General features: G+C 38.8%; 1 protein-coding gene across 4 annotated transcripts in view; it reads left to right on the top strand.

Annotated features, from left to right (window-relative positions):
* The window catches only part of FIG4 (FIG4 phosphoinositide 5-phosphatase), a 131,820-nt gene that overhangs the window by 34,360 nt on the left and 81,013 nt on the right, over positions 1-16,447 (top strand). For all 4 annotated transcript variants that reach the window (XM_023254237.2, XM_023254238.2, XM_045058612.1 and 1 more), the window contains exons 6-11: positions 3,311-3,459; positions 6,865-6,993; positions 9,295-9,395; positions 10,862-11,024; positions 11,462-11,559; positions 15,678-15,811. In XM_023254237.2, coding sequence (XP_023110005.1) covers positions 3,311-3,459; positions 6,865-6,993; positions 9,295-9,395; positions 10,862-11,024; positions 11,462-11,559; positions 15,678-15,811 — 774 coding nt within the window. The remainder of the gene's footprint in view (positions 1-3,310; positions 3,460-6,864; positions 6,994-9,294; positions 9,396-10,861; positions 11,025-11,461; positions 11,560-15,677; positions 15,812-16,447) is intronic.

Raw genomic sequence — 16,447 nt, forward strand, 5'->3', positions numbered from 1 at the left:
GCAGATATGAGTTGCAATCTCATTGTGTTTTTAATTTGCATCCCTGATGTGATGTTGAACATTTTTTCATGTGTCTGTAGGGCATTTTCTTTGGTAAAATGCCTATTCAGGTCCTTTGCCCATTATTTAATTGGATTGTTTGGTTTTCGTTTTGGTGATATGTTTTATGTTTTTTTGTTTGGGTTTTTTTTTTATTTTTTATTTTTTAATTTTTTGCTCTTCAGTTATATGAGTTCCATATGTGCTTTGGATATTAACCCCTTACTAGATACATGGTTTGTAAATATTTTCTCCCATTACATAGGTTGCCTTTTTATTTTGTTGATTTTTTTTCTGTGCAGAAGCTTTTTAGTTTGCTGTAGTCCCACTTATTTATTTTTGCTTTTGTTGCCTGTTGTTTTGGTGTCCTATCCATAAAAGCTTTGCTAAAACTAATGTCAAAGAGCTTTTCCCCTTTGTCTTCTTCTAGTAAGTTTACAGTTTGGGGTCTTACATTTAAGTCTTTAATCCATCTTGAGTTACTTTTTGTGAGTGGTGTAAGACAAGAGTCCAACTTCCTTGTTTGCATGTGGTTATCCAGTCTTCCCAGCACCATTTATTGAAGAGACTATCCTTTCTCCATGTGTCATCTTGGCTCTCTTGTCAAATAGTTGACTCTGTATGCATGGGTTTCTTTCTGGGCTTTCAGTTCTATTCCACTGATCTACATATGTGTCTATTTTTATGCCACGCTACTTTGAATGTTGTAGCTTTGTAAAAAAGTTTGAAACCTGAAAGTGTGATGCCTCCATCTTTGTTCTTTCTTTTTTTTTAAAATTTTTTTTTTAATGTTTATTTATTTTTGAGACAGAGAGAGACAGAGCATGAACGGGGGAGGGTCAGAGAGAGGGAGACACGGAATCCGAAACAGGCTCCAGGCTCCGAGCTGTCAGCACAGAGCCCGACGCGGGTCTCGAACTCACGGACCGCGAGATCGTGACCTGAGCCAAAGTCGGCCGCCCAACCGAATGAGCCACCCAGGCGCCCCTCTTTGTTCTTTCTTAAGATTGCTTTGGCTATTGGTGGTCTTTTGTGGTTCCATACACATTTTAGGATTGTTTGTTCTACCTCTGTGAAAAATGTCGTTGGGTTTTTGATATGGATCTGTGGATGACTTTGGGTAGTATGGACATTTGAACAATATTAATTCTGATCTATGAACATGGGGAATCTTTCCATTTGTTTGTATCTTCAGTTTATTTCATCAGTGTCTTACAATTTTTAGTGTAAAATCTTTCTCCTCCTTGGTTAAATTTATTCCATCGTATTTTATTTTTTGATGCTATTGTAAATATGATTGAAAAACCAACTTCTTAATACAACTTTTATCCCTGAGATTAGATACTAGTAAAATTAATGGCTTCATCTAACAAATGTAGTAAAATTGAATTTCACAAATAAAAAAATAAATTTCAATCAAATTATATGAATAAATTAAAGAAGAAATAATAATTGAAATAATTTGTGAGTCTTCAGACAAAATTGCAGCCATCTTTATGAATTTGGGTACACATGAATTCTAGATGACATTCTGTGCTAAAATATATAACTAGACATACTTTAAAAATTATTAATTATGTGAAATCAGAATTGTAAAATGGGTTTCTTATGGCCTCAAAGCCAAATTTTATTTGCAAAGACTGTGATAACTTTTTGGATGAGTATTACTCTTCTAAAACAAATTTTATCATAATGGCTTGTATTTTCTTTTTAAAACATTTTTTAATGTTTATTTTTGAGATAGAGAGAGAGAGAGAGAATGGGGGAGGGACAGAGAGAGAGGGAGACACAGAATCTGAAGCAGCCTCCAGGCTTTAAGCTGTTAGCACAGAGCCTGACGTGGATCTTGAACTCACTAATCATGAGATCATGACCTGAACCGAAGCTGGATGCCTAACTGACTGAGCCACCCAGATGCCCCTGTATTATTTTCTTATTCCTGTTTTATTATGAAGTCAGTTATGGAACTGCCACTAAAAATTAATAGAATTACTTTTGTTCATAGGTAAACTAGAGTACAGACCATGCACTATTGCGTAGATACTGTAACATCTATACAACTCTATTCAGATACGTATGAGAGTGTGACCTCTTTGCACAAGGCTGTGACGTTATACTGATCTCACTGTAAAGCAAAAAATGCACATTGCAAGTCAGTGAATGTTGGTTTCTCGTATATTTCTAATTGTGCAAATGCCTAAGTCATGCAGTGATTTAAAAGTTGTTTTTTTTTTTTAATGTTTATCTATTTTTGAGAGAGAAGGAGAGAGACAGAGCGTGAGTAAAGGAGGGACAGAGAGAGAGGGAGACATAGAATTTGAAGCAGGCTCCAGGCTTTGAGCTGTCAGCACAGAGCCCAGTGCGGGGCTCAAACTTACCTACTGTGAGATCATGACCTCAGCTGAAGTTGGATGCTCAACCAACTGAGCTACCCAGGTGCCCTATTTTTTAATTGAAGCATAGTAGACATACAATATTATATTAGTTTCAGGTGTACAACATAGTGAATTGACAATTCTGCTTATTACTCAGTGTTCATCATGGTAAGTATAGTCATCATCTATCATCACACAACATCATTACAATATTATTGACTATATTCCCTATGCCGTGCTTTTCATCCCTGTGATTTACTTACTTTATAATTTTAAGCTTGTGCCCCTTAATCCCCTTTATCTCTTTTGCCCATCTTGCATTCTCGCCTTACTGGCAATGACCAGTTCTCTGCACTTATGAGTCTGTTTCTGTTTTTGTTTGTGTTGTTTTTTAGATTCCACATTTGAGTGAAATCATACAGTATTTCTCTTTATCTGTCTGACTTATATCACTTAGTGTAATGCCCTCTAAATCCATCTTTGTTGTTGCAAATGGCAAGAGCTCATTCTTTTTTATTGTTTTCAGTGGACGCTTAGGTTGCCTCCATATTTATATATTGGCTATTGTAGCCAATAAATATAAATACTGCAATAAATACTGCAATAAACATAGGGGAGCATATATCTTTTCAAATTGTGTTTTTGTTTCATTGGGTATATACCCAGAAGTGGAATTACTGGCTTGAAAGTATTTCTGTTTTTAATTTTTTTAGGGATGCAGTGATTTTTAAATTTCCAGTTACCTTCATGGTTTTATAGTGCTTGCTTGAATAGCATTGCTTCCAAGTAACAGAACAGGTGCTAATATAGTTGACAGTTTTTCATTCCATATAGGAACCAAGACTGAAATATGTTTTGCTTTTATAATTCTTACTAAGTTTCAGTTATGTTCTTAGTTACAGCTATGATTTGTCCCACTCACTTCAATATAATCTCACTGTCTTGCGAATGCCCCTGGAGATGTTAAAGTCGGAAACAACCCAGACTCGCCAGGAGAGTTTCGACATCTTTGAAGATGAAGGATTAATTACACAGGGTGGAAGTGGTAGGTGGTTTTCAGCACATCTAACGCATGTTAATACGGCATCCGTGAAATGGCATCTCATGAAATTAACTCACATTTCCCTCATATTTCTCTATCCCTTATTGTTCTTTGTCCTTACATGAGGTTGTTCCAGATACATGAACTTGACCAGTTCATTTTTGGAGAGACCGTTAATCATGATGTGATTTCATTTGTGGGCCAGCCAGAAAATTGTGTACTGACATTTCCTAGGAAATTTCCATGTACTTTTAATGGAATACATTTTAGGTCTAGACTTGTGGTGAAGTTTGAAAGGGGAATTGGTTTTTTTGAATATTGGAGAATACGCCACTGCTTTATTTTACTTCTTGGAGAGTTTTGGAAAAAACTCATCATGGGTTATCTGTTGTGTCCTTGACATTTGCTGCAGTATCTCTAATTCTCATAAAAACTCTGCTCAGTAGATATGATGCCACTTTTAAAGAAATAAATACTAAGTGGAAAACCTAGGTGTAGAGATTAAGATCACATGGCCAGTGTGCTGAGGAACCAGTACAGCATATCAAAAACTGTTCTTATTTTGATTGGTCCCAGCTTGACCCAAGAGTCAAGCAAGACAGGCCTTTTTATTTTATTTTATTTTATTTTATTTTATTTTATTTTATTTTATTTTATTTTTATTTTTTTTCAATATATGAAGTTTACTGTCAAATTGGTTTCCATACAACACCCAGTGCTCATCCCAAAAGATGCCCTCCTCACTACCCATCACCCACCCTCCCCTCCCTCCCACCCCCCATCAACCCTCAGTTTGTTCTCAGTTTTTAAGAGTCTCTTATGCTTTGGCTCTCTCCCACTCTAACCTCTTTTTTTTCTTGTTTTCTTGTTTTCTTTTTTTTTCTTTTTTTTTTCTTCTTCTCCCCCATGGGTTTCTGTTAAGTTTCTCAGGATCCACATAAGAGTGAAACCATATGGTATCAAGACAGGCCTTTTTTATGTCAGGGCCACTGGAGGATCACTGCAGGACCACATGTGACTAGTCTAGGGTCACCCTGGAAATCCTAGACCAACTGGTCACACAGCAGAATTGGTACCTTTATCCCTGGATTTTTGGGTTGGTCTAGAACTCTAAAGCCAGGGGCACAGCTAAAGTGAATATTGTGAAGGAATCGTTTCAGGCTTAAAGTAGTTTAGCTGAATTGGATTTACTATGGAGACATAGTAAGTCAATGGTGTCTTGGTCACCTTGCTCTGCAACTTAAATAATGGTGATGAAGATGTGGGTGGAGAGGTAGAATGTAATCTAAAGTTGCAGAAAGTTTGTCCTTGCAGGACACTCAAGAAGAGGCTGTGCCCTATTAACATTTTGCCAAAGGTTCTTGTTCACTCTAAGTAGACTTAGAGTGTTACTTAAACTGGATATCATCCCTGGCATTGCCCTTGACTATTATTAACCTATTAGATTGACTCTCTTATACTGAGGCCAAACTCAGTACACCCCACCTACCTCAGAACATCCAGACCACATAAATTTGCCCTGGTTCAGACTCCCAAATTGTAACCTATACTGCCAGACACAGGTGGAGGATAAGGCAATGTGTGCCTGAATATTTGTTTGCCTCATTTCTTCTAAATACCATGCTTCATAATAGAAAAACTAAAGTATTACTAAATTTGCACTGTCATCCTAAATATGAATTTGAATATTTGTTCTGGAATCCTAATTAAGGATTCCACTTAATTTTTGTATTCTCTAAAAGCCACTTAATTTTTTTATTCTCTCTAGAGCAGTTCTACTTGGCAGATATGAATAACATTGTGTATTAGGTTTTCATAGCTGCTATAACAAATTACCGCAAACTTAGTGGCTTGAAACTATACAAATGTACTATGTTACAGAAGTCAGAAGTTCCAAATAGGTATCAGTGGACTAAAATTAGGGTGTTGGCAGGGTTGCGTTCCTTTTTTGACACCCTGGAGAAAATCCATTTTCTTGCCATTTCCGTGTTCTAGAGGCTGCCCACATTCCTTGGTTTGGGGCCCCTTCCGTGTTCAAAGCCAACAATGGCCAGTGAGGTTTTTTTCCTACGTTATGTCACTCTGACATTCACATTCTTGCTTTCCTCTTTTCCTTACCATGACCCTGTGATCACATTGGGCTCGCCTAGATAATCCAAAATAATCTCCCCATCTCAGGGTCATCTAATTAACAACCTGAATGCCATCTGAATTTCAATTTCTCCTTGTCATGTAACATAACATATTCACATGTTCTGGTGATTAGGACATACACATCTTTTGGTGGGTACACTATTCTCTTACCACAGAGGAGGAAGCTGATAGGAAACAGAGAGTAAGGGTAGAAGGTATGGGGTAGGTAGAAAACAAAAACAATAATACATTTTTTTAAAAGTCTCTACTCTGTCAGGCAGTGTATTAGTTACTTTGGGTATGTTAATTTAATCTGAACATATCTCTGAGGTGAGTAGTAGTATCATCATTTCACAGTTCAGAAATGTTTAAGCAACTCACCAGAGGTCACAGAGTCTGGTAAGTGGCAAAGACTGGACTCTAGTTCATGTGTGCACTATTCGTGCTTTGCGTAAAGCATTGAAAGGGCAGAGAAGATTTAGTTTTTATGAATCAAACCAAGTGTATTTGCCGTAGTATATAAACACTCTTAACATACCATGTTTTGAGAAGGAAAATAGCCTGCTACCCAGAACTTTTTAGTCTTTTAAGCCATTCTCTTTTAACTATACTTATTTCTTATGCTGTACTTTATGTAAGTTTTATAAAACTTGTTGGTGTTTAATAAATGTATCTGGATATGCTGAAATCATGTTTGATGAAATTAATTTCTTCACAAAGAAAAAACCTGATGTGATAATAGCTATATCACTTACGGAAGTATCAGTAAGGCACCGGTCTGGTTCAAAGCACTGTATGTGTATTTCCAACTTATTTCATCTTTACAACAACCACATGACACAGGTACGATTGAGGAAGCAGAGGCATTGAGATAGTAAGTGACGCTCTTCGTCACACCTGTCATCCTGCTGATGAGAGGCAGAGCCAGTATTTGGACCCCGGCTGCCTAACCCCAGAGCAATGCTTCCAGCCAGCTTAAGTGCTGTCTCTTGGCCTTAGTCATGTATTTGTACATGTGTCCTTAATTTCCCTATTGTTTTCCTTTCTCTTAGGTTAAAAGCTCTCACAAATCAGAAAAATGTGTTTATTCTTTTACTTTATACAGAATCAGCACAGTTCTGTGCTGTTCTGAGTGATGACGTGAATTATAGCCACTGAAAATGGCAGTGCTATTAACCAGGCATTTTATTTTGAAGTTAAAAACTTAAGAACTCAAAAATGAGTGGAGCGTTGACCCATTTCCTTATCTTTCTGATACCAAGTTTTATTTTTCAGGAGTATTTGGGATCTGCAGTGAGCCTTATATGAAGTATGTGTGGAACGGTGAACTTCTGGATATAATTAAGAATACTGTGCATCGTGACTGGCTGTTGTATATTATTCATGGGTTCTGTGGACAGTCAAGTATCCTTTTTCAAAAAAACTAAGATATATATTATTAAACTTATGCTGTGTCAATTTTGTAGGAAACCATATATGAATTATAAGATTATATTTACCATTCTGTGCATCCAGCAGGAAAACTTGCCCATGATACCAAGTAGTGGAAATACAGAGGAATGCAGCCCATTTGAACAGGTCTATTTTGTACACAAAAGGATAAACAACAGGGAAGAAAATGCTGCGTGCCCAGTAAGGGATATAGGCAATAAGTATCATTCTTATTTGAGAGGAGGAGCAGAATCACTGACAGGTGGGGAGGATGGGGCAGGCTTGGCCTGGGCTCTAAACAAAAGTCAGACCTTAGCAGCAAGCAGGGAGTGAGCACATAGGTGCGGGGGAAGCATCATGAGCGTAGGGGTAGAGAAGGTCATGGGAGTAGTTTCATTCTGCATGTAAAATCCCTGGGAGGTACAATGTCGTGGGTAGTGGGGAGTCAGATTGCTGGTCACCAGACTGCTTTGGTGGTCAGACTAAGCATTTTGGGTTTGGTGCCTGAATTTTGGAAAGTTTTTTCAAGAGGGTAATGTAGATGGGAGTACTTAGGAGGGTTGAGTTGACATCTGTTTTCAAGCTGGATTAAGAAAAATGAGACTAGAACAGGGACAGGAGTTAGGAAGAGATTGCAGTGGTTCAGGCATAATGTCCTAAAAGCCTGGATTGGGAAGGGACGTAACAGATTAAGTAGGTTGAACCTTGGGTTAAGCCGATTTCGAGTTTAATGTTACAAATATTTTTTTTCCTTTTCCTTAATTTCTAACTATGGTTGAAACCTTTCAAGAAAGTGCTATCATGCTACGAGGTTTAGAAAGGCAGTGTATACTTTCTAGGAGTGGTATTTAGGTTTTTCCTGTCCCTTTTCAATATCATGTAGGGCATTTGTATACTTAGCTTATTTTCCAGTTGACATTCTTGTGCCTTGGTTTTTTTTTTTTTAACACCTAGAGTGAAAACTTTAAAGGACTTTTTTGTTTTGAGACCATTAAGTGGGTAAATGTAATTAATTAATATTCCTTCTTGCACCAGAGCATTCGGGAGGAGTGGGATCCAGGGGTATATCTAGAGAGGTTAGCCTTAAAGGCAGCCGGTGGTGCCTTCTTGATGGCAAATGAGGGAAGAAGGGAGGCTAGCTGAGGACATAGAGGAGGTTTGAAATGGGAATGAGTGAGATTTATGTGCGACACTTGAAATCATTACTTTATAATCATTTTCAAGCAGTGAGTAGTATTATCTGCTTGGTGTATTCACTGAATAATGAGATTTGGCTCCGAATTACTTTCTCTGTTTCCAAAAGTGAAATCTACCTGGAAAGAACACAAGGTTTTCACCATCAAGAGTGCAAAAAGGAATGTGCCACAGTTTCTAAAGGCATTTTCTAAAAGGTAGTTCCAAACTTTTGTATTGCCAAGAGCTAACTCAGGGCCAGGCATATATTAAGCACAGTAAAAATGTTTGTTTTTAGAATAAGGAATAGCACCATGGATTATAATTTTAAAGCCCATTAGTTTAGATGATGAATCTAGTTTCCTAGTTATCAAGCATGTAATAAATTTTGGAAGTCTTTATAATAAAAGGAATTGCTGTCTATTCAGCATTTGCCATAGGACAGGCACTGGTTTACACACATTACCCTAGCCTAGTCCTCCCAACCATCTAATAAAGTTAGTTACTTTGTTAGTACTCACACCACTTTACAGAAGATGGAACTGAGGCTCAGAAAGTTAAATAAGGTGACATAAGCTGTATAGAGGTTAAACAGTTCACAGTGTTTAGTTTTTGCAGTTAGGTAACAAATTTGGGTAGCATTTATAGCATTAAGCACTTACTGTATTAAACTCATCCATCCCCTAAGTATCATACATTGCTTCATAGTTTAAACCCCCTGTTAAGTGAGATATGCTCTCTTTGAGAAGTATATGATCTCTGAAGACTAAGGAAGGATTAGTTGTACCTGTTGACATCCTTTAGCTGGCTGTAAGGTGAGACCAGGTCTTCCCTTGGCCACTAACCCTATACCTGATTACTGTTTCCTCTAGAATTCATGGAAACCACTCCTTAGGTAGGCCTGTTTTTGCTTTAATACCTGCATAACTTGGAGGAACCGTTAGACCCAATGCTATTCCCCATTCTTGGGTGGAGCTTTTTGGTTTTGTTTAACCTTCTGGACAAGATATGTTTAAATGCATATTGAAGGTATAATGATTCTCTTGGTTTGGTGTGACTGTTCGGTGTGAATGCTCTGACAGCTTTAACTCAATTTCTAAGAGCTGTTGATCTATGGACGACCGGTCTATGTCACTCTAATAGCTAGAAGATCCAGTAAGTTTGCCGGGACCCGCTTTCTCAAGAGAGGCGCAAACTGTGAGGTAAGATGGAGAAGCAACAGTGCTGTTGACATTTTCACCTTTCACATCTGCTTTGCTTTCAGAGGAAGCAAAGTGGAATTCTAGAAGATGGCATTTGTTAGTTTGGGACATGATCAAGAGAATAATTAATTCCCCAGAGTGTCTGAAACTTGGGAAATATGACTAATATATACAGATGTTCTGGAAAATCAGCTATCTTAGAGCAAGTTATGCAATGCCTTGGGGAGTTGTGACAAGTCTAACGTTGTGGACAATGAGCCATTTCAGTAATATATGATAAAATGTAGTGCATATTTAGTGTAAAGACTAAAATAGCAAAGCTCCTCCATCTGAGGAATAAGTGGAGGGGAGCACTTGCTGGAAATGCATCTTTTTTAAAAATATTTTTTAATGTTTATTCATTTTTGAGAGAAAGACACACAGAGCGTGAGTGGGGGAAGAGTAGAGACAGAGGGAGACACAGAATCCGAGGCAGGCTCCAAGCTCTGAGCTGTCAGCACAGAGCCGGATGTGGGGCCCGAGCCCATGAATTGGGAGATCATGACCTGAGCTGAAGTCCGCACTTAACTAACTGAGCCACCCAGGTGCCCCGGAAATGCCTCCCTGATGAGAAGACAAAGTAGAGCAAGGCATGGAAACCCTTAATTCCACTCCCTCTGCTTTAGGTTGGCTCAAGGGAGGCTCCTTATTCAGCTCACCCCTGGGAAATAACCACAACAGAAATTCTGTCCTGCCATCAGTCATGTAATCCCCTCTGAGTGTTTCATCTCCATTTGCAGTAGACAGCTTGAGTCTTATGCAGATGTGTGTTTGAGTAGACAGATTGAGTGAGACACTGGGCTTTAATCCGGGGCAAAAATAGCAACATTGTTCTTAAAATTATATCAACACAATGAAAATATTTATAACTGGTGCTCTAAGAAAAATTGGAATTTTGCTATGTCACTTACTTTTGAATATTTTAGGGATAATCAAACAGACATGAAAATTATTCTTCGTCATATCCTTATATACTTTTACAAGTAAAGCGAACTCAAGAACTTTTTTTTTTTTTGCTTCATTTGAATCTCACTGTTTTGTCCCTTCCATTCCTCCCCGGTCTTCAGAACTAAAGTTTTATATTCTGCTGGTCTTGCTGACCTCCAGTATAATTTCATGTAATTGTTTTCCTTTTCTGTCCCTCTCTGCCATTTATATCACTCAGGCTGTTCTCTGTCTGCTACTTGTATTATTAGCTATTTAATTTGATTTTTTCCTAGTCTATTCTCGGCTATTTTTAATTGCCTTTTTTGTTGTTGCATTTTAATGGCTTTCCTTTTCTAATGTGCACATTGAATATTGATCAACATTTACCTCTTTAAAATGTTCTAAAATGGGAATTATAATTTCATTATATACTTGGAAATTTGTTCCATTAAAAAATTCTGAGAACATAAAATATCTTTAAATGCCACCTTTCTTTCCAGGGCGATGTTGCAAATGAAGTGGAGACTGAACAAATACTCTGCGATGCTTCTGTGATGTCTTTTACTGCAGGAAGTTATTCTTCTTATGTACAAGTTAGAGGATCAGTGCCTTTATACTGGTCTCAGGACATTTCAACTATGATGCCTAAACCACCTATTACATGTACGTGGAACAATCTTTTTAATAGTAACCCCTTTTTTAACCCACATTTAGAGATGACGAACAGAAATGTCATAAATTCTTAGATTTTAACCAAGTTTTGCTACTGGAAGGTAGATAATTTAGAAGAAGGACATCTGTTATTTTTATTCAATAACTTTACAAGTTTTCTTTAATTTTGGCTGCTAGTAAATTGTATTTTACTTCAGAAATGTAAGAATCAGTCAAATTCAATAAATACGCGTAGAAGGAGGGTCTGATGAGCTCAAGAGGAATTTGGGAAGTGAAACTACTAGATTAATTGAATTAATTAATTGAAACTACTAGTTTTATTGCATTTTTTAAACATTAAAAAACAAAACCAAGCCCTATGCGTCTTTATTCTTGCTTTATAATTTTTATTTTGGTATTTATTTATTCATCCTTTTTATCCCCCTCAGTGGATCAGGCAGATCCATTTGCACATGTGGCTGCCCTTCACTTTGACCAGATGCTTCAAAGGTTTGGCTCCCCCATCATCATCTTGAATTTAGTGAAGGTATGGTGTGCTCATCTGTTTGCTTAGGAAATTCAGTCACACCAGAAAAATCTTTCCTTGGCACAAAGGGGTTTAACAAGCTTGCTTTATAGACTTTCTGTGTTGTGACAGAGCACTGTGTCTGATTGTCAAAGGCATTAGATTCTGTGTGGCCTCTTCCCTGGGTAACTGGGAGAATCAGCAGTATGTCTTCAAGGGAAGAGGGTGGTGCTGTCTGTCCGTCTTCTGAGTTTCCAGGACAGATTGGAGAAGGAAGCATGGAGATCACACAGTCACAGCCTAGTCTTGATACACCCCATTCCCTAGACAATCCAGAGATCTCTTAGGAAAGCTAATATGTAGTAGTAAGGTCTAAAGGCTAGCTTCAGAAATTGGGGTACTACCGTGGTTCAAGAACCAGGTGGACAAAGTGGTGGCATGGCCTTACAGTTCTGTGCTTCCTTGTGAGAGGTGTCTGGGCAACATACCTTGTGTATGTAAGTAGGCACTCAGGTCATTAGCCTAGGATGGAGAGCAGGGAGAGCAGGTAATAAATTGTATCTATATCTGTTGCATTGAAAGAATCTCAGTCCACAGCCACAAAGACACCAAAAGCATGAAGAGCAAGGGTTTTGTTATGGTCACAGCAGTGGCCAACAACTTAGTAGTGTCTGAGGTTATTCTGAGAGGTTGATTAAGAAATGTTAATTTAATCGACACCAAGGAATCCTGTGTCCATTTAGTTCATTATTTAACAAGTATTCTTGAAGGTTTCCTTTGTGCCAAGGCAGTCACAGAAACAATTCCTGCCTTCACAGAGCTAATAGTCTAATGGAGGAGATGGTGAAGTAATGCAGAGGTACCGAGACAGGCTAAACGGTGCTATGAGAGCTTATAATGGGAGAGAAGTTTCCCCCAAGGAGATGATGAGTCAGCACAGACTGAAAGAAGAGGCATTAACTAGGCCAAGAAGAGAGGGAGTAATATTCAACTCAGAACAGCAGGTACCACGGCCCTGGGTCAGATATGGTACCTTTGAGGAAGGGAAGGCCTTATGGCAGGGGCCTTGCTGATGAGGACCAGAGAGCCTGTTGTGAGACAAGGCTGAAGAGATAGTTCTGGCCAGACCATGCAGAGCATTGTAGGGTGTGTTGATGAGTGTGGTCTTTATCCTGGGAGTGTAATGGAAAACCATTGAAGGTTTTGCATGATTGCGAGGATTGTGGTCTGATTTATATGTTGAAAAGGTCATCCTGACCTCAACAAAGGGAACATGTAGATTGGCACAAGGTTAAAGAATATGTTGGAAGACCACATAGGAGGTTATTCTAATTATCCAGAAAAGGGGTGACCCTGGTTTAAACCAGGGTGGTATGGTAGAGCTGAGGAGAAGTGTATGGAAGCAGTAGACTCGGTGATGGGCTAGATTTGAGATGAGGGAGAGGGAGATGTCAGGTTTGATCCCTGGGCTTCTGGTTACTCAGGTGGATGGATGGTGATGCCATTCACCAAAATAGGGAACGCTGGCTCTTCTTCATGGTATACAAAGTCCATACAATATGGTTAGAAGCTATGGCTAAATGGACATTCAGTCTATGATGTTTGAAGTAATTCTGTATTCAATATGCAGATTCAAAAATAACATCCGATACATGTGATTGTAAAGTGTGCTTACCCAGGTTTCTCAAATGTACATTTATTAACAAAATATATTTGTTAATATTTAAAGGTTAATCAGGGGACTTAAAAAATTATACTTGTTCATCATTCCATTGTCCTAAAAATCCTGGCAATAATTAGAGATAAGTAGAAAATAGTTTGGAGATTAAGTCGCTATTTTGTGGATTAGAAAAAAAGTTTTTTGTTGTTTTTGCCATTAGTTATTTTATTCGTACATTAAAAGAAGATGTTTATTCAGTTCACTTGGGAAAAGTACTAATTTGTGATTAGAGTCAAAGAATGCATTTGTGTGTATTGAATGATACTGAAGGATATTCACTTTTTTTTTTAAGTTTATTTATTTATTTAGAGAGAGAAAAAGAGCGTGTGTACAGGGGAGGGGCAGAGAGAGAGAGGGGGAGAGAGAATCCCAAGCAGGCTCTGCACTGTCAGCACAGAACCCGATGTGGGGTTCAATCCCATGAACCCATGAGATCATGACCTGAGCTGAAATCAAGAGTCAGCCACCCAGGCACCCCAGGATGTTCACTCTTTATTCTGCCTCTGTATGAAGTCACTAAAATGTAATGCTTTTCTTGATTTCTTTTCTTTTTTACCCTGGGTGGTAATCCCACCCCTACCCCACCTTCCCTAGTTGTGGAAGTTTGAGGTGCTGGTTGACATTTTGTAGCAATCCATGCACAGTCAGTACCACTACTGGGGAATCAATAGGAAGTCAACCTGGAATCAAGCACTGAACGTGTTTAGTCTGGGGGCCGTGGGTGACAGGCAGTGGGGGAGTCTCTGACTTCTTGAAGTGATACTTAAAATCACTTGCATTTGTGACGTTTTCATCTGGTTGTAATAGGACTCTGCGACCCAAAGGAGGTTGACTAAACCCACTACCACTAATCCACGATGGACAGACAAGGCATAAAGCAGATTCTTTTTACGTGGAGATGATCTAAGGTTGATTAAATAACCTTTTCTCTCCCTCTCATAAAATGTCAGATTTGATCAAAAAATTTCAGAAAGGTTTTGTTTCCCTAGTTGATTCAAAGTGCTTTTGAGAAAAATTCCAGATACATAATTTAATTTTCTCGGATGTAAACAGCTAAATACATGTTCATCCTAAACTGATTTAACACTGTTCTTAATCAACTCTTTTCTAATTCCTCCATTTGACTTATTCAGCTGTGCAGAAGAGATACCCTTTTTGTTTCCACAGTGGCTATCTAATTACATTCATGACACTTAATAACTAATACCATGACTGAAAACAGCAGAGACCCATTTTGATGCCAGCGATAGTGCCTCAACACCATGTTGGTGTTACTGTCACTGAATTGTTTTTCTTTGTTTCTAAGTGAAGTCCTGATCAGGATAACAATAAAAATGGCTGATTGTTATTAATAGTTCTCACATAACAGTTACTCTGATAAGAGATTATTGTGTTTTATCTCTTTTAAACCTCAAATTATCGCTGTAAGGGAGATACTATTGTTACCCCATTTTATAGATGAAGAAATAGAGGCCCTGGAAAGGTGAGAACCTTGCCCAAGGCTATGTGGCTAGCAGGCAGCTGAGCCAGCATTCCAGCCACAGAGCTGTACTGGAACACACTAGCCTCTCTCCTTTTTTTTAAAAAAACATTTTTAATGTTTATTTTTTAAGAGAGAGAGAGAGAGACAGAGAGAGAGAGCAAGTGGGAGAGGGGCAGAGAGAGAGAGAGGGAGACACAGCATCTGAAGCAGGCTCCAGGCTCTGAGCTGTCAGCACAGAGCCTGACGTGGGGCTCGAACCCATGAACCGCGAGATCACAACCTGAGCTGAAGTCGGATGCTTAACCGATTGAGCCACCCAGGCGCCCCTGCATTAATGTCTCTTAAATGAGAGGCATGTAATATGTAAGGAGGTACAGCAGGCAGGGAGGCAGAAGGTAAGATTTGGTCCATGAACACCTCTCAACTTCAGTTTAACCACAGTGTTGAAAGGGGAGAAAGTGCCTCACTTGGCTACCTCACAGGGTGTTTAAGAGTCAAATTTAGAAACACATGTAGGCTGCAAAACACTCTCAGCCAGTTTAGAGATTATCCATCGAGACCTAGTGGATTTCTGTCTTGTCCTTAGCGGGCTGGAGTTCAGGGTTTCGTTCTTCTGGTCCTTGGGGAGTTCTTTTCTGACCGAGTGGGGTGTGGAGGGTGGAGACGAGGCCTGGGAGGGTGAACCGAGCTTCTTGAAGCTGCAGGAGGTTATTAAAAAGAAATCTCATCTCCTTGAATTTTTGAAGCTAATTATCTGTTGACTTCAATGAAGTATTTATTTCTTTGAATTTATATTATTTTTATTTTAGGCTTTTTTTTTTTCCAGTATATTTAAGACTTAGGCTTCTTGCCTTAGCTGAAAAGTAAAAATGTTGAAAGTCTCTTCCTCTGACTTAAGGTAACTAGAACCCTGAAAATGTTTCATTTTTGATAAAGGAACGAGAGAAAAGAAAGCATGAGAGAATTCTGAGTGAAGAACTTGTAGCTGCTGTGACGTACCTCAACCAGTTTTTGCCTCCTGAGCACACCATTATTTATATTCCTTGGGATATGGCCAAGTACACCAAGAGGTGAGTAGATGTCCGTATGTTTGGTTCTGATATTTTCCTTTTCTTGTGACATAAAGTAGCCGGAAGCTGCTCTCCATGGTAAAGTAAACGTTCTCTTTTAATTTCCTTCATGAACCCACTGAGGGGCTGTTTTGGTGCTGATGTATAATTTGAGTGCTTAAATTAATTGACCAAACTCTTTTCTTTGCCCACCACCGATACCACCTGCACATTCTCTTTTAAGTAACTAGTCACTTCAGGACATCTCTGCTCCACGCTTTCCCTTACAGCCATTAGTTTCACTGTGCCCTGTTTCATCTTGTCCCCATTTGGTCACCTTCTCAGATACCACTTTTGGCAGATCTGGCTTGTGGATGAACCTGTAGTGACTCTTGACTGTTCATAGGCAATTCAAACTCTTAGTGTAGTATTAAAGCCCCATTCCAGAATGTAGTAACTTTTTCTTTATACCCGGGCTGTTCTCTTCCTAGAAGATGAAACTGCATGCCCAGCCTCCAGGGTGGCAGCCAGGGTCCCATTCCTGAGCCTTTTCTTCTGTGGTTTGACCCCCACCTCCCTGGGGTGCATTCCTACCTCTCCTTTACCTGTCAAGGACCTGACTCAAAACTCTGGTCATCCAAGGAACTTTCTTTCCTT

Source organism: Felis catus, chromosome B2, assembly GCF_018350175.1.
Source record: "Felis catus isolate Fca126 chromosome B2, F.catus_Fca126_mat1.0, whole genome shotgun sequence".
NCBI classification, from domain to species: domain Eukaryota; kingdom Metazoa; phylum Chordata; class Mammalia; order Carnivora; family Felidae; genus Felis; species Felis catus.